The 19,088-nt window shown below is 38.5% G+C and overlaps 1 protein-coding gene across 1 annotated transcript in view; it reads right to left on the bottom strand.

Annotated features, from left to right (window-relative positions):
* Window positions 1–4,083: 4,083 nt before the first annotated feature.
* The window catches only part of SMIM38 (small integral membrane protein 38), a 42,634-nt gene continuing 27,629 nt past the window's right edge, over window positions 4,084–19,088 (bottom strand). Inside the window, exon 2 of the mRNA XM_031593224.2 lies at window positions 4,084–6,191. Within this exon, the coding sequence (XP_031449084.1) occupies window positions 5,505–5,636 (132 nt within the window). The 5' untranslated portion in view covers window positions 5,637–6,191 and the 3' untranslated portion in view covers window positions 4,084–5,504. The remainder of the gene's footprint in view (window positions 6,192–19,088) is intronic.

Raw genomic sequence — 19,088 nt, 5'->3', positions numbered from 1 at the left:
AATATTACAAAGGGAGATTGGTCGAGCAGACATTTTATCCAGTTCTTATTCCATTGGCAGTTCTCTAGACCTCTTTTTCCAGGTCAAATCACTTAGCTTGGTAAGCCTTAGCCTCCCAGGCCCAGCCTTATCATTTATTTCAGCCTGCACTTCTGTCCTGTGTGTAGCCTGTTGGGTGCCAGCCCAAACTCTCCCATCTGTCTGCTACCTCAGTCTGGTGCTCAGCCAATCCTTCACCTGCTTTCACAAGGGTTTTGCTTTCAGCCCCTCTATGCAGCCTCAGTGCCCACCTCCTCACTGTTCCCATTTCAGCATAAATTCCCACTTATTTCTAGCTCTATTTGACATGCCGTCGCTCCTTATCAGGTCTGTACAGCTTCCTCCAGTTCCTTCCAAGCAGTTTAATGCTTCTGTCCCAGTCCCTTTGCCTGAACAGGCCTTGTTTCTCACCCATCAAATGGCTCCTTTCACCCTTCATCCTGCATAGTGCAGTCTAGCTCACCTTCCAGCAAATATTCACAGCCTGCTTTCCTCCTTTGCCTAAAATATCATTATAGTTATGGGGTTTTATCCTGACAATTTCCTTATCCTTGTTTCCCCAGATGAGATCTGGTCTTGTCCTCCTTGAATTTCAAGCACATATTCTGGTAATTTCCTTTATGTGAAAAAGAGTTATATATCCCTGACAGGGAAAAAAACAGTCCTGACCAGTACTGCATTCCAGAATGGGACAACTACATCTTGTCAGAGAAAATATTGCCAGTATTTTTTTTTTTAGCAGGGGTAAAACAATGTATTTTTTCTTTTGCCTTGTTCTTGGAAGGTACTAAACCATTCTGGCTGGAACTTTCTGAAGGGTATTCAGCCCAAGGCAGACATACAACATGGAAAGTTTTAGCTTGAAAAGAGATTTTGACAAAGTTGTGAACAGCTGAAAATAGGGCTTTAGGACTGGAAGTGCCTCGAAGCCTTGGTATTAGATGCTGTTATTAGCACCACCTGTAATGAGGTGCCAAGTTGGAAGGTCACCCACTTTGGCATTAATCAAGCATAAAACAATCACATTTTATGACTTTACTGTGGGCTTCTGCTAAAATAACAGAAGTGAGGCTGCTACTGTTTAATTGTCCTACAGTCTGATGCCTTGTTCAATCTAGAGAGATTCTAACTGTATTCTACTGTTTCCTAGAGCTGTGCCATAGAACACAAACAAGGGCATCAGCACTGGTTACAAGATTTCCCCCCAAAACCAGTTTGTGATGTGGCAGCTCATTGTAGGTGGTTAGCCAACAAAGCTATCAGGCCTCCATCTGTCCAGATTCCTTCTGCAAGAGCCAACCTAATCGTATCCCTTTCCTGGGTCTCCACCTTCTCCACTCTGAAGCCTGCTGTAATGGACCTACCTAAAGTAATTAGACCACCTGTTGCATCGCCAGATCTATTTAAGGGACTCCTACTGGAGTTTGGTTTACACGGTTTGACAGTAATTGTTTAAGTGGATGCCATTGTAATGACACTGCAAAATAAAATTATAGACCTCATTTAATCAATAAATATGATTACGTACTCATCAGACTATGAGCTTATCAGTAATTAGTTCTCCATACCATAATGCAGTCCATAATGCCAACTTTGTGCACATTACAGAATGTCAAACAGGAATTACATTAGCAGATGACAGGATATTTACAATCAGTTGAGCTTTTATGAGTCAGAAAGATTCTGAGTCCTGGTGAAAAAGAAATATCACAGAGTATCAATTGTGGAACTTCAAAATGGCTATTTGGTTTGGGAGCAAATTTAGATATGTGGTACCACTGGTACCAGGAAAATGGCTTTTATATTTTTACACTGTTCTAATATTCAGCCATGCAAACAGAATTTTGCTAATTCATTTACTTAAGTAGCTTAATGCCAGTCATTTTTTCTTCAAGAACTATACAACCTTGAGGAGCATAGCAATATGGGAAAGGCTGTTAGCATAAAATATTAACATTCCCATATAAAAATACATGCAGATACATGCTGGTACTCATACCCACAGAAAGTTCATAAACGCTCTACCATGTTTAAAATTGACCCTATTATCACCTGTAAGACAGACTTAGATTGATCTTAGAGGTAGAAATTCAGGTACCAGAAGTCATGATAATCTGCATTAACAAAAGAAAGATAATTACTACTTACATACTAACTCCCACTTTTGTTCAAACCACCTTCAGTCAAAATGAAGCAGAATCCTATAAAGTATGAAACAGTTACAGTACTGCAGGAACAGTTCTGCATCCATATGTCATACACTTCAATGATTACAGGGTTTTTTTATATAAAAATACATAAATTTTTTTGTATGTATACATTACTAGATTAGCAAAAACAAACTCCAGATATTATTTCACATGCAAGTTTTTTTGAGTAACAGTGGAATACTGAACAGAGGGTTTTTTTAATTGTATTACAGGTAGCATGTAAGTTTCTGTGATCATGTCTTTTTTTTGTATTGCTACAAAAGGCCAACATTAGTTGTTGGTTACAATGGTAACACAGTACCTGATGCAGTATATCATCACGATATTAAGTGATATTTTTTCTATTTCTCTACATATACCTTGGTTTCATGTCTTGAAAGGGGGTTCCACACTGCAGTCTTCATTCACTCTGCCCGTGGCTCAAAATTGCTCTTAAGCACAGACTTATTCTTAAATATTCTAAAACACAAGCAAAACCAGTGGGGCCTAAGAATCTTCATGAATACCTGAAATTAAATCAATTTTAAAAAGACTTTAGAGTGGTTTCCAGTCACGTTCATTCAACTCCCACTGAAATATGGCTTCAGGGTAGATTTTAAATAAAGTACAAGTACTTGATATGAAGGATTTATTCACCAAAATTTTCTTCTGCTGCACTTTCATGTAAAGAGAAACTAACTTGTAAGCGCAGTGACAATCTAGCTTGGACAGATGGTTAAATTAGAGGACACCATAAGTTCTGTCACAAAAACCCTCATCAGCAGAAAGATACAATGGGCTTTCAGACACCAGAAGCAGAACTTCAAGGCATTAAAATTACTTTCAGTGCATATGAATTTCAAAACAACCAAATTAAATCAGTAAAATTTTTATTAAGACAAAATATTTTCTTTATTAATCATATGTGCCTCAAAGCTTTGATGTTCTAGTAAACTCTTCAGGGTTCCAGCCAGTTTTACCTGTGTAGGATGAAGATCAATCCTATGACAAACACTGACCGTAACATAATCAGTGCAATTCTTGTATCTTGAGTAAATTAAACAATTTAAAAAGACAAACACAAACAGAACCAGTGAATTGACAGGCTGTTCCCCATATCTGGCAATGCTGAGTTTCACAACAGCAGTCACCTACAGGATAGATACCTACCACACCTTACATCTACCAGTCAGTAAGTTCTCCCAGTACTGGCCCGCTATCCCTGCACACCAATAGTAAGCCACTGAAGGAGATTGGCTATGGCAACTCAAACATTAAGACGTTCTGATGATTCCATCCTGCCATTCATACTAATGGCACCACAGAAATCAGTGAAAATCTGGCCATAAGATTATGGTCTATAACAAGACCACAATCTCTGATTTACGTGGAAAATTCAAGATTCTACTCTGTGGGAATAAAGGGATCAAAGATGCAATTTCCACACTTGTGTCAGCTCCTTATTTCACCAAATGATAAAGACATTAGTCCACGTCTCATTACATTCACATTTTTAAATGATGAATATGAATATGACACTTTTAAGTATATTTCAATATAATCAAAATAATGGATTAGAAGATTTGCTTTTAAAAGCACTATGAATTTCTCTGCAAGTTTCATTTTCTTCACAAAGATGTACAAGAACTAAGAATAGCGGTGTTTAACTGACAGAAGATGGATCGCCGTGCCTATTTTTCCAGTTACTTATTATCATAGGTATGCTTGCACAGCAAATAGACATTTCACTTTCCCTTTGTGGTCTGCTGGTACTGGGGAACAAAAAAATAAATATAAGAATCATCACTAAAATTAGGAGCCACAGAGACAGACAAGAGGGTTAGTTACATCTACATTTAATTTATTTACTAGCTAGATTTCAAGTCAATGACATGCATCTTCAGACACTGCAAACAGTTTTGTAGATTGATCACCTACCACAAATAAAGCCTGAGACTGAAATCAATTGGCCTGACATTTGTTCTGTTCCAGTTTAAGAATACCATATCTCACGTCTGAATAATGGGAGGCTTCAAATGACAAAGTGATAAAGGCTGATCAATAGTTACTAATGAACAAGCCTGTAAGAGTCATGAATGTGCCAAAAACTTCTCATGGAAATGTTTTGGTCTTTTACCTAGGCTGTTCTGATATTATGTGAGCTACTAAGAGTTTTGAAGACATTTCTCAGAGCGGCAGCCTTCACTTCTGCATGGCATAAAGAATACCAGAGAGGACTGGGCCAAAAAAACCACATTTCAACTTTCTTTCTCAGGCAAAGCAATACAATTTTCCTACTTTTCCTATAGGAAAACCAAGTTTTTAAAAGCTGATGTTAAATTGTGTTGCACACACAGCAACATTTTTTGCAGTTTTACTCAGTGTAGCATCCATCTGAAAGCAGGCAGGTTGCTTGAAGCCCCGTCTCACTTTACAAGATGCAATAAGCAAAAAATCTTAAGTCACTCCTGCCTTGGGTGAGTAGTCAAAGCTTTCCATGTCCTGGTACCTCCTTATTAAAGGCTAGAAGAGAAATTACTTTGCAAGGCCTCTAAGCACTATCATATGCTCCCATGCCCAGTATTGTTGAAGCAGAGCTGTCAGACAAACCGTAACGCACAGATCTGTTTTTCATGGAACAGACTACCCCAGTGGTGTTCAACCACTACTGTTACTCAGATATACCACCTGACAAGAATGGCAATCATTAGGTTATAACCAGCTTCTGATCTGACTGACAGGGAGAAACCACAGGAGGAATTTAGCAACAAGTCAATCATGTAAAAATCCACTTTGCATTAGATGTAGATCCTGAGCTGGGTTAATAATCTCCATGCTCATTCAGGCACCGTCAGTTGTTGCATCCAGGCAGGGTGTGCAGCTGACATCCTAACGTGTAGACCAGCAGCTTGTCCAACAGGCAATGGGCCATCACATTTCACGTAGCAAGACTGGGCCACTGTCAGCCTTGGACTGCCCAACAATAGGATTCCTTCCAGCTTGTCCAGATCGTTTAACTGGCAAACGTCCACAGTCCTGTTCCCAACAACAAATTCTTGCTCTAGTCTGATAGGAAGTCGTTTGACTCAATCAGCTGTTGCGGTTTCCATTCCCTCTCTGTCAGCATGAGGCCTTCTGAAGGATCTTCATTGAGTTGCAGTCTCAACTGGTTATTTCTCTCTCCTCAGAGGCCAAGGTAAAATCTGCTCTAGGCCCATTTACCTTGTCCAATTGTCCTCGTTGTCAGTTGAAATCTGAAGAAGCCTTTTGAGTCTCTTAGCGCTCTTTTTTCCTGTCAGGAAACCTTCGAGACAGTTTGTAATCTATGTAAGCACTAAGACAGGACCATAAAATGAATCGTATTAATATAATTACAACCAGTAAAATCATCAAAAGGGCTGATTCCATATTTAAGCTAGAATAATGAGGTAATGCCAAAAAAATACTCTGGGAGATCTAATTATATAATGCAGCATTCAATTCTGCACGGCCAGCCCAGCAATTCCTGTAACATTCCAATCAAAGTGATCTCACTAGCATGTGAGAGAAGAGCCCAGCTGACAGATTTGGGACATGTAACGTACCATTTAGTCAAGAGGCCCCATGTGCTATTCATGAAGAATTAACAACTCTTATATTGACAATGACAGCATTGTCAGAAGACCTTTGGAAGGGGAAAAAAAAACTCCATAAACTCCGTCTCTGTGAAGTTGGACTTTTTTTTTTGCCCCTTTTTTCCAATGCTGATGTAATCTCCAAACATCTCCAGCAGCAGCTGCTCAGCGAAACCAGGCACCTTCTCCCTAGTCCCTTTCAGCAGCACACGCAGCACTTTCCAGCTCCCTCCAGACAATCGGGGCCTTTCTTTCACCAATTAGCTATCACTTCAAGAGCCCTGCGCTGTCCAACGAGCTCTTAAGAATGGTCTTTGCAGGAAACAACACTGGAGGGGCTTTTTATCTCCTAGACAAATTAAAAGGGGAAGAAGGGAGGGAGGGGAAAAAAAAAAAAAAAGCACAACAAATCAGAACACAGAAGCTGTCCACAATGCATTGCTCAATTAGTGCATTGACAAATGCTGAAATGTCCTCAAGAGCCAACGCTAGAGCAAGGCACGCAGAAAACGCTCATGCTTTTGGGGGGAGATAGTTTGTTTAGTTGAATATGTTAAACAGGTTTCATAGAAAGGAGGGCTCTTGTTACAGCAAGTCTCTGAGTTACGCGAACTAAAAGGGAAAAAAAACTCCTGGAAGATTATGTTCTATTTCCTTATTTGGCTCTCCAAATGTAAAGCAGCATTATTTGAAGTAGACATTATAGGAAAGAACTTGGTTTAGCTCACCTTAAATATAGAGGATTGATGAAATGAGTAATTGCTGGGGAACTGCTAAGATCTTTTTGAACTTGCTCAGCTAGCAAGCTCTTTTCCCCAGAAACCATACTTTCCAGCTAGAAGAAATAAAAGCCTGATTCAGAGACTTAAAGCTCTGCAAAATATACATTCTTTTTCCTTTAAAATAAGGGAGTAAGTGCAGTGATACCTTGAGGTCCCCATTAGAACAAGCACAGGCTGTAGGAGGTGGTTCAGAAGGGGAACAAGGACTTACGTACATGTTTAAGTGGTATTTTGTCTGGGCCTGGATTTCAGCAATTGGAATTGGACAAGTAGGGTTGTGAAGGTAAAAGCATGAAGGATTAGCAGTAAGAGAAATGGCTTGGACGAGGTCCAAGCAATAGCACAGTGACAGGACTGCTTCACTGAACTTCAAAACTCTGCCTTAAACCAAACCCCACACAAAATATTGTGTATGGGTACTGTCTCAGACGTTACCATTGCCTTGACTGGGGTAACCTCATGAGATGCAACACATTGTCTTCTACAAGAACACCACAAATATATTTGCATTACAAGGAACAATTTTTAGTCTGTTTCCTTATATTGACTGTGTATCAAGAGCAAAGCTCCAGGCTTTGTAAACAGTTAAATGGCACAGCAAAGCAAATACTTGAAGAGACTTCAGGAGTTTGTTCACATTAATGGGTGCTCTCAGCTACCACAGGGGTTTTCTAATGGAGTTGGAAGTCAGAACTGATCAGCTTGCTTAAAAGGAAAAAGTCTGTTGTATTACCCTATGTGCATTTATGAAGGAATGTGAAGCAACTCAAAATTCTTGTGCATAGGAAGGCTCAACCTAGGGATGAATGCACACCGTCAGGATTTAGAAGGATTCTTTGTGGAGGAGCACTGAACAATGAGCGTCTTCTTATGCTTACAGACTTCAAAAAATGTCGAGTTTAAAGGGAGTACTCTCTTCAGCTACTTAAGATTTTGCTGAAAAATGCAGCAAGGGGAAGAAAATAAATCTAGGTGAATGATGACACCCTTGTCAGCTGAGTCAATGAAACAGTGACTGCAGCCAGCAAGAATTCAACCATCTCCATCAGTCAGCAGCATGCCAGTCCTGGATCTCACTAATGCCAACCAGGATCAATCAAATAAAACCTCCTGAAATCAGAGGGCCTGAATCAGAGGAGAAGCTAAATAATGCTAGATATACCATCTCCATGGCAAGAAAAAATTAGAACAAGAGTCAATGTCCTTCCAGAAGACCTGACTGAAGTAAAACCCAAAATGGTCCTCCTCGTATTGTTTTGTGTTATGGGGAAAGGCATGAATAAATTTTGAAGCACAAAGGACTTGCACTGCTGCCTGCTATCCACCCTTTAGATTCCCTCAAACTGGATGCTCTTCTCAGTATTAAGGAAACATGTAGGGTGGTCATGACTGCAAAGCATGCATATCATATATGGTGCCAGCTCATATAAATGTCTTGTATCTAGAAAATGTTTTATTTCCAGGTTGGGATACTGAATGATATATATGTACATGTATATATCTGGTAATAAGGCCACCTCCCTCTACGGAAGAAAAAAAAGGAAGAAAGGGACCCAAGAGGTCTACCTGTTTGTCCTAAAGGAGGATCAGCTGTGTCACTTCAGACAACTGTTTCTCTAGCTTGTTTGTCTTTAAGAGACTCACATCAACACAGATGATGAGAAATCTTCTTCTCATCTGTACAGGATTTAAGCAGGAAAAGCAGTTTGGCAAACAGTTCTCTCGCTCTGTCAGCTACAAACTGGCAGCTCCCTCCAGTGCCAAGTGAACAGGTGCCTCCTCCTGGGCTCACAACTGGTCCCAGCCCTGCCATCCCCGGCATTCCCCGAGAGGTGTCAAAGCCAGGGGATAAACCACACATCCTCATGCCTGGCGCTGGGCTCTGCACAACGCTGGGCACGCTCCCACGCCTGCAGCCTGCTCAATGGTAGCTCTGTGGCTCCAGACTGCGGCTGTCAGCTTGGCACTCCTCGTGGGCACCAAGCTCATTCATACAAAGGAAGCGCCAGTTGCTGGAGATGGAAGGAAGGTATTTTGCTGCTTACATTTCACATCTTAGGACAGATTGCTTCACACAGAAAATTAATGTACAGCATAAGCAAGACGATTCTGTGTGCCAGATGAAAAAAACTATGCGAACGTAAGAAGATACAGTTTAATATGCATAGCTCTTCTCCTCTCCTTTGTGAAGTATTTTGAGACTCCTCTGCATTTTGAGTATTTTGAGCATCCTCTGTGCTCAGATCTTATTTTAGTAAAACCATTTTTCAACTAATCACTCCTTTAGGAAAGAAGGGCAAGACAAAACTATATTCCTAGTGGGTGGCTTTTTCTTCCTAACATAGGATTTAATCACATAATCAATGTTATTACCATCTCCTGCTATAAATATTTATTAAAATCCTCTAATTTGAAACTATTTGAAACTATTTCCAAGACACATTCTGCATTTTGTTACTATATTAACATTATGAAATTAATCACCCTGAAGGTCAACAAGAATGCATAATATCTTTTAAAATATAAAGCAGCAGATTTCATCTCTGCTTTTCCAGCTCCAATTATAAATTAAGCAATCTGTTGTTTCATAAAATATAATTTAATTCTTAAAATTTTAATATATCCTGTGAAACTGCTCACAATAAAGAAGACAGTACAATAATCACATCATATCCACTGTTGTCAGTTTGAAATGTTTCCCAAAATATATGCAGTTTTTTAAAAAATAGGATATGTTACTCACGTGTTTTCCACACGTCAAAAGTCACTATATCTACAGAGGAAAATGGCAAAGATTTGCAAGTGTTGGCATGGTTAATAAGAAGTTCCCAGTTTACTGTTAAAAGAAGAAAGAAGAAGAAAGAGGGAAAAGGGAAGAAAAAAAGAGAAGAAGAAGAAAGAGGGAAAAGGGAAGAAAAAAAGAGAAGAAGAAGAAAGAGGGAAAAGGGAAGAAAAAAAGAGAAGAAGAAGAAAGAGGGAAAAGGGAAGAAAAAAAGAGAAGAAGAAGAAAGAGGGAAAAGGGAAGAAAAAAAGAGAAGAAGAAGAAAGAGGGAAAAGGGAAGAAAAAAAGAGAAGAAGAAAAAAAGAGAAGAAGAAAAAAAGAGAAGAAGAAAAAAGAGAAGAAGAAAAAAAGAGAAGAAGAAAAAAAGAGAAGAAGAAAAAAAGAGAAGAAGAAAAAAAGAGAAGAAGAAAAAAAGAGAAGAAGAAAAAAAGAGAAGAAGAAAAAAAGAGAAGAAGAAAAAAAGAGAAGAAGAAAAAAAGAGAAGAAGAAAAAAAGAGAAGAAGAAAAAAAGAGAAGAAGAAAAAAAGAGAAGAAGAAAAAAAGAGAAGAAGAAAAAAGAGAAGAAGAAAAAAGAGAAGAAGAAAAAAAGAGAAGAAGAAAAAAAGAGAAGAAGAAAAAAAGAGAAGAAGAAAAAAAGAGAAGAAGAAAAAAAGAGAAGAAGAAAAAAAGAGAAGAAGAAAAAAAGAGAAGAAGAAAAAAAGAGAAGAAGAAAAAAAGAGAAGAAGAAAAAAAGAGAAGAAGAAAAAAAGAGAAGAAGAAAAAAAGAGAAGAAGAAAAAAAGAGAAGAAGAAAAAGAAGAAGAAAAAAAGAGAAGAAGAAAAAAAGAGAAGAAGAAAAAAAGAGAAGAAGAAAAAAAGAGAAGAAGAAAAAAAGAGAAGAAGAAAAAAAGAGAAGAAGAAAAAAAGAGAAGAAAAAGAAATTTAGGACCAGCACTTACCTCTCAGTCATGTGCCTGCTGCAGTTATCAGAGTGAAAAAGGCACCTTGCTCCAGTTTACATACATGAAATCTCCTGAACAAGCATTCTACATCACAATGAAAACAAACCACCACTTAGAGCCAATTCAAGGTATTCATAGTGTTAGAGGACAAAATCTGACATTCAATGTCAATTCCTGCTTGAAACACCTTGTGATAATGAGCACATATCAAGATCATTCAGCGTTGCACTGAGTCAACACCTGCCCCACTGGTTTTCTACTGGAAATCCCAGCAAACATGACCTTCCCACTACAGTCAGTTCACTACACTCATTTCTATGATCAAGAAAAACAAGGAGAGAAATAAGATATTCCATTTACTACATATTTCCTCCCTTACGAGCAACTTCAGTGTCCATAAAACTGAGTGTTTGTAAAGTAAAACTCTAATTCAGCACCATCCTCAAGGCCTCAGAGTCGCAAGTGAGGTTTAAAATAACAATAAAAATCTGTCTTTACAATGATCATCTAAAGAGATCCGTATTTTAAAGAAGACTTGATGAGATCTTCCCAGTTAAGGAGCTGTCAGTGCATTATCTCCTTCGTGTATGGCTGTACACTGCAAAGCTCAGAAGCAGATATTTTAATTCTCTTTAGTTTGTAGAATTTTCTCTCCAGGAGCACAAACAGCACACAATTTAGAAGTAATAAAATAGCATGTGTGCATGCCATGGTATTTAACCGCGTCACCAATTAAAATATCTAAAACAATTACCTCCCAATAAACAAGTATAAAGATACAGAAACATTTAGTCATTCACAGGATGAAAGCCTCACATAAATATTTAGAATTTGTATTACAATCATTAAAATAGCTTATTATCAATCAATTATATCAATTTTCTTCTTCATTTGCAAGAGACCCCACACAACTTCTTGTCTTCACACTTGTTTAGTTGGGCAATTTTATTGCTCGGAAAGATCCTCCAGACTTTTTCCTGGTGAAATTAAGGAATTTTCACTGAATGTAATTGCATGGAATGAATCTAGACCTAAACCATCCCTTCTCCGTTCTCCTTCCGCTGATTTTTTTCATTGAATTCATGGTATTGCAGCAATCCATTAGATAATTTGTTCCTGCTCTGGAGGGGGATTTGACTACCCAATCCCTGACATATTGTGATTCTGTGTAATTTAACTACTTTTATTTTTAATATTTTTGACTAAAATATTTCAACTGACAGCTTTTCAAAAGCAGAAAGTCTGGTAAATCACGCTTCAGCTTTGATTAAATATTTGTCAGGAGCTTTCTTTCAGGTTCATGAAATTTAAGATCAGAAGAAAGCAGAAAGACAGATCAAGCTTTTGTAAGTAGACAGCCAGATCAGTCATACATAAAATCACTATTTTGAGTCTCTTGATTAGTGCCATGGACACCTCCCCTTATTTTATTCCCAAGTCTCTTGTGGCTTAAAAACTTCTTTCTCTTCACTGAGCACAAAACCAGACCAGGACCTTAAGAAATGTCATAGATAGGAAAACCCAGTTCCCTCTCACCTTTAACTACGTGTTTTCAGCACATTGTACACTCACAGATTGGGCTGCTAAATCCAACATTTCCACATGTTTCACTCTGAGGATGCTCCTCCTGTGCTCCACCAAAAAGAAATCAGATCAAAACCTGGCTCTGACTTACAATTCAATTGGGGTTTCCCAGTCATCATTCATTTTGACAACATAAGACAACACTGATAGAAGCGAAAAATGACACAACTATAATTTCCATCCCAGGTCCAGTGTATCACAAACTTAGCCATTAAACATACAAATTTCTAAAACCCACCACATGCAGAACATGCTTTGACAAACTACAGATCATGGGAGGGACATGAAAATATTACCACTATGCTCATGAAATGCAATTATTGAAAAGTCTCTATCCTTTACAAGTGATGGAAGGCAAATATTTTGCATATTGGAACTGAGCTGATACAGCTCCAAATCTTACTTTATGCTTGAAAAAAAATCAAAGTACATTATTTGAAAGGAGAAGTTAAAATATTTCTTACACAGCTTTACTTGGAAATTAACAGAGCCTTGGAAACTTTAAAGACATAACCAAAAATACGGCTGCATTCAAGTAGGTCCATATTAAACACATGTCGAACTTTATAAAAACTTTCCATGATTGTTTAAAGTCCTGTGAGCAATAGAAAATTATCAGACCTACCATCATCACACTAAATCAAAAATGGCAGGGGACTGCATAGCCTGAGCTTTACGTTTTGGCTTTCTCTACTTAAACGTTTGCTTTCTTAAATCACATTTTGATAGCTACAAAATACTGAACTGACAATAAACACTCACTGATTTAACTGATCTTGGAAGTTTCTATATTCTCATCTGAACTTTACATCAAGATGCTTTGTGGCCAGACACAAGTTGGGCATTCAGCAAACTGTATTATGTTTTGTACAAATTTTTCAGTCCACTAACAGGTTGTCCTGCTTATTTTAAAGTCTCTTTGCACATATAAAGAAGGGGAGCTAGGGCAAAGAAGGAAAGAAAGGAGTCCATTTGAAAAAATTACACTGCTAGATTACAAGAGTTGAAAGCTGGTATGTAACTTTGCTCCGGGTGATCAAACTGCTAATCAGGAATGCTGTCGGGAACAGAATGGAATTCCAAATAAATTAGCCATGTCCAAGAAGCCAATACAACACAGGATTAAGGCTCACAAAGAAAACAAATTTATTCAGCCTACTTTATCAGAATTCTTAATAACGTGTACTAGTTTTTCTCATCGCAGACTGAGTTCTTCCAGTGGAACAGTGTGAAGAAGGAAAAATGAGTCACACTTCATAAATCATCTCCTAGTTCTACGGACACCTAAAAATGCTCTATAGAGAAAGACACACAATACTATTACATATTAATTCATATGCGCATCGGAGTTACAGTAGAAACGGGCAGTTTTGTTTCTTCAAATTTATTTCCAAAGAACTTGATCAAAGAAAAGGCACTGCACAATTCTTTGCATAAAAAGCTGGAGAAAAAGGTTAGAACAGCATTGATCTTCACACCAAGATTATCATTCTGTAGCATATAAATCACAGAATTAAATAAACAACTATTAAAATAAATCCCCCTCCAAACAACCATGTCAAGGCTCACATTTATTACTAAGTAAGAAAGAAAATCTCTAACGTTCACATACACTGTGACTGAGGCACTGTCTGCAACTCCAATGCATATTCTATTTTTGCCTCTGACAGCATCCCAAGAAAACTTTTCAGAACAGTTTACGCCAAAATCACAGGAACATTAACACACGTGCTTAAATTTTTGCATTTTCTTGAATTAGGGTTTTAATCTTTATCAGGCTGTTTTTCCACATCTATGAAATGCATGTGATTGTACAGTCAACTGAAGTTGGAACTAGTGCTTCTAAAGTATTTTTATTTTGAAAAAAATAGTTAAAAATACTTCAAGTACTAAACACTATACTTATTCACTGAAAAATAAGAAATTGGATATAGCAGTGCTAGCATTTGTGCAACTTTGCCACGTTACCTCGAGAATCCATGTGCGAGTATGCATGCATTTTTTACAATAGAAGGTACCAAGCAAACCGTAAGCTGAGAGCAAGCGTTAAGGAATCATGTGTCCTGTAGTTCTCAGGTATGGCATTGCCCTGCTTTCCAGTTGACCAATTGGCACCAGCAACTCGGTATACATGGTTAATGTGTAAAGCACTTTCTAGAGACTTTTTCTCCCAGATAATGGAGTCTCCCCCATAATACGCCATTTGTGTCCCTTTCCCAGAATAAACTGTCATCTACTCACAGAATCATCAAATTTGGAAAAGACCAGTAGGACCATCTGGTCTGACTATTACCCTATCCAGCACCTTATTCAAGAGCAAAAGCAAATATTTCTACCAACCATGACTTAAGATTTTCTGTCAGGTGCATTTTTCCTTCCTGTAAGAAGATATTTGCACAACCATAGAAAGAAAAGCGTACATCTCTAAATCATCATCTCTGGAAGTGCTTCACCAGAGAGCGAGGGTCAACCTATGCAAATTTTGGTGCATCATTGATACCTGTAACTGGAAGAGGTCTGTTTACAGCCCAGACTCTCAGTCGGGGGCACGTACGTATCCATTTACTCTGACTGAAATATTTTAGGTGTAATACAAAATATTTTCTCAGAAAAAATAAACCAAAGCAGCATCAAATACAACCAAAGCTTTTCATAAAGCCCAAGGAAAAGCATAGATTGTAATTTCCAGAAGAGCCTTTTCAGATAGGAAACAGACTTTTATTATTAACTACTTAAAGCAACGTCTAGATTAAAAGGACAGCAGAAAAGACATTTTCCCAGCTTAAATAATTTCTCAGTTTTGGTACAAATTCACAAATGGCTGCAAACAGTTTGAGGCCACAATTGCAGCAAATGAACCAGTGGTCTAAAAAATGTTTCCCTGTTCTACCTTGGTCTGGCAAACAGCGCCATACATACTCCGTATTAATGAGCCATTCATGTGCTCTAGCTAAGCACACGTGCGGGTGCTTTGCAGAATTGGGGTGGATTTCTACACTTCCAGAATACAGACGCTGAATTTCTGAGTGAAGAAAGGAGGATGATAGCTGGCAACGAGCAGAGCCGCTCCGCTTGCCCTCTGATGGCTGGTCGTAAGCCAATGAGATGCCCTCCAAGTTAGCACATTAACTATTTGGCTTTATGAAATAATGTCATAAATTATGCTTTGATCGGCAAGTGCACTCCTCTTCTTGCCTACAAACACTACACTCGAATTCATAAGATATTTTTCTTTTAAAACGCTCAGAATAAAGCAAGTAGGTGAAAGGTAACTGTATCACTTTACAGACACAAGCTACCCTCTGATTACAACTAATTAAGATATTCAGCAGCCTTAAAACAATACCTTTTTTTAAATCAATGAACCCAGACGGCATTCACAGCTTTTTGCGATGACAAATGCCCTTTGAAAGAGTTAATAGGCAAAGGTTTGTACTGGCAATGAATAGGGCTACCTTTAATTGATCCAAGAGCCTTAGAGAGCCGTCTTATAGTGATGTATTTGGGTTGCAAATAGGCCAAAATAAGCATAAAGAAAATCTGTAAGACCATGAGACCTTTCATTTTTCATCGCGGGGAGGAAGGGGGGGTGAAGCACTGGGGAAAATGAGAGAACTATGATGGGGTTATCTTTGTGCTTCAGCACTTAAAATAGATAAAACGAGAGAAATTTTGAGGAAAAGGACAGGAAGTGATCAGGCCATAATTCTCAGAATAAATGTCAGGATGCATGAAAACATACAAAACAAGGATTCTTCAGAAAAAAAAATAAAATTAAAAAAAAAGAGGAGATGACCTAATGCTATAAAGAAACATTGATTAAAGAAATACCCCGAGGGAGGAAGATATTCCATCAGCCTTCACAAACACTGCCTGGCCGTGCATTCCCTCCAAACATCTTAAGCGAGGGAAAAAAAATGCCTGGAGAAGAGGCAGTCACATGGATCCATTTATAACCTTCCCCCTCCTTCTTTGTTCATCTTTTACATGTTTTTAAGATGTACAGGAAGTTTGCACACAAGTGGCAGCTCACAAAATTAAACAAGATGGGTTAATAGCAAACATTCTCCCCTGACTTGCCATAGGAGAAACAAAAATTCATTTTTATAGGCAAGATAAAGTCCACTTAGTCTTTTTTTTTTTTTTTTTCTTTGCAGGCCTGATTATACATTAATGTTACCTAATAATTATGAAGAGACTCGTCTGTCCATATTTAAACTAGCCTTTCATTATAAACCCAATTTTGGCAGAAGCCCTTCCTCATTTAGCAAAAGCTAAACCAATTTCCCTGAACTTCCACAGGTGCAAACTTTATGCCAAGGTAGAATATTTCTGGAAAGTCTGAGGCAAATCAGACAAGGAAATTCCTAGACTAAAAGGCTTTTTTAAAATGGAATTACAGAGTAAGCATATTATCAGCAAATTAGGAAAAAAATTCAAGAAGAATGTTGCTGAGGTCTGAAATTTTCTTAAGTCAAATACTGTAGGAGCTAGAAAAGTGTTGACATTGCTCCTTAAAAACTGAATAACTGAGCAATAAAATATCCTGCCCCTGCATATATATTCAAATGCGGATTCACATTAGAAAAGGCAAGTCCTTTTTCAGTTTTGACCAGGGAATTGGAAAAACTGTTCTTAGACTCTGCTCATCCTACAGCCACAAACAAGTCCTCTTCCAGCAACAGCCAAGCAGAAAAACATATCAAGTCTACAGTTGCATCCTTCAGCAGAACCTCAGGGCAAAAACATCACTAGACACACAGGAGAACAGCCATACATGGACACTGCCAACAAACTAAGGAAAGAATGTTCTTGAGAACTTCAAAATCAACTGCTTATTGTCCAGAGGACACAGGATGGATTTTCTTCTCCCAGGTATGATGAAGAGCCGCTGTTTCATAAAATAGAAAACATCACATCACAAAATAGCTATGTCCAGTAGCTTACCATTTGGTCAAAAAAAAAAAAAAAAAGGTAAGAAGGTAGAAGGGGACTAAACTTGCTATTACACTTTTAGTGGTGGGGTGAGGGAGTATAAACCGTATTTCCTCAAAGTTTGTAGTCATCAAAACTGTGAGCAAAGAAAATCCATCAAGATTCGCAGGAGACAAGACTTTGAAGTCCAGAAGAAGCATAAGTGGTTGACCGTATGCAACATTTTACTTCGTCACTTGTGTGAAGAGCCATGTGAGCCAAACTACAAACTCTGCTACAGCACCAGCCTCATGACAACCTCTGGGAGACAGCTAGGGTCATCGAAGGATGGCAAGTAACAGCCTGGGATATGGAAGAAAGAACTGAGAAGAGTATCGTCAGCAAAATGAATCAAAGAAAGGAAGAGTTATGTAAGATACTCGCCTAGGCTTGTCAAGATATTGTGTTCTCTACCTGCCGTCCCACCAAACTGACTCTGATCACAAGAGCACTTTCAACTGTGAAGCTTCCCCTAACAAACAGCTCAACGTGCCATACTATTCAATGTCATACTTCAACTGCTTTCCTTGCAGACAGCCTACAGGAAAAAAAAAAAGGACAATATTCAGAAGCTGTTTCAATTTCACTGAAGAACACATTAAGAAAGCAAAGGGCTTCTGAGACAAATGCAAGGAATATTGGAAACATTCGTCTCAATTAAGTCTAGAATGTGTTTATAGGTCTAGTTACGATAGCAGCAGAACACCCCATCTGGAGATGTACATAGGAGTAATTTAAGTAGGGCACACCAACAGGACATGACCATCATGGCCAGAAAGTGAATACGACTGCAGATGGCAACAAACACACAGGAGGACAGGCACAAGCTAAGGCTGTCAGACCCAAATTTTGAGCTGGGTGACTAAGCCATGCCATACTTTACTTGCATTTTACTGGACATACCTGCTTAATACTGTTTAACTACAATGCTCCTCCGTGTGTCCAATTGACTGTAATTGTCAGCAAATTCATTCTAACTTAAATTTATTACATTTTTATAATATATATAATTCATATTTTAAATTAAATTTATGGTATATTTTTAAAAATAATCTTACATAGATGAGTTTATTCTTGACCAAACAAGTCCATCTCCCACTATACTGATGAGGAACTGAAGAGTAGAAAGTCTGAGTAGAAATGAACCTGGATTTTCTAAGCAGCATCTATTTTGCAGCTGTCTAATAAAATTAACAGCAACAACAAATTTTTAAAGCCAATTCAAGTTTTACTCTTAAAGAAGTATTTCTATATTTGGCTAATCTTCATCCCTGCATGCACCCACATGCCTGGAAGGGCCAAAACAGAAGGACTTAAAAGCAGGGGAAGCTGAAGCAGGAATAGAAATGGATTTTCCAGTGGTGGAAACAGAGTGAGGTTAAGAGACAAGATTAAAAAGCAGTAGTTCTTGTCCTCGGACCACTGTTTGCAATAATACTTCCCAGGCTCCTGACAGACACAAACAACCCTCACTATCTTGAATAATTTATTTTTAAAAGTAACCTTGAGCACGTTCTACTTGAAAGCTAGCTGAATCTCTTCGCAAAACTTGTTGTTTAACTGAGCTTTAATTGCACTCTCTGTCATCTCAGATCCCAGGCCCAAGCACAGCAGAGGGGAAAACAAAACCCACAGCGTTTTGCCAAAGGAGGCAGGAGTAGCTGTCACGCTGTAGCAGAAGCAGCAATGGACACAGATATAGCTGTGCTTTCAGCTCCACAAGTATAAATCCTCAGCAACCCCACACTGGCACAAAAAAAGCTGCACGGATCCCCCTCCGCTCAGCTGGGATACCAAGAAAGTAAACTTTGATCCTTTTTCTAAAAACCTGCTTCACAATTCAACATCTTTGATGTAAATCTTTTAAAAGACCAAGATGGCGTGAACTGAGGGACAGGATGGAGGGAAACGTGTTTCCATCCATGGGGTAACCATTAAGAGGAAGGTTAATAGCCCTGGGCATGCGATCAAATTAAAGCCTGTGCCAGTTTCCCCAGGGCTTCGCTTGCCACCACCAGCTCCCCCAGGCTGGTCACTCACCCCGCTCTTCCTACCAAAGGCAGCTCTTGAACAGAAGCACAACGGGCTGCCGGAAAGATAATAGCGTAATTAACTTATAAGGATACAATATGAAACAGGCAGAGGGAGGGAGCCTTTGGGTATCTTTGCGTTTGGAGAGAGATA

Source organism: Phasianus colchicus, chromosome 5 (genome assembly GCF_987193195.1).
Source record: "Phasianus colchicus chromosome 5, bPhaCol1.hap1.1, whole genome shotgun sequence".
NCBI lineage: Eukaryota > Metazoa > Chordata > Aves > Galliformes > Phasianidae > Phasianus > Phasianus colchicus.
Note: the sequence above shows the minus strand (reverse complement) of the source record. Positions and strands in the feature narration are given on the sequence as shown.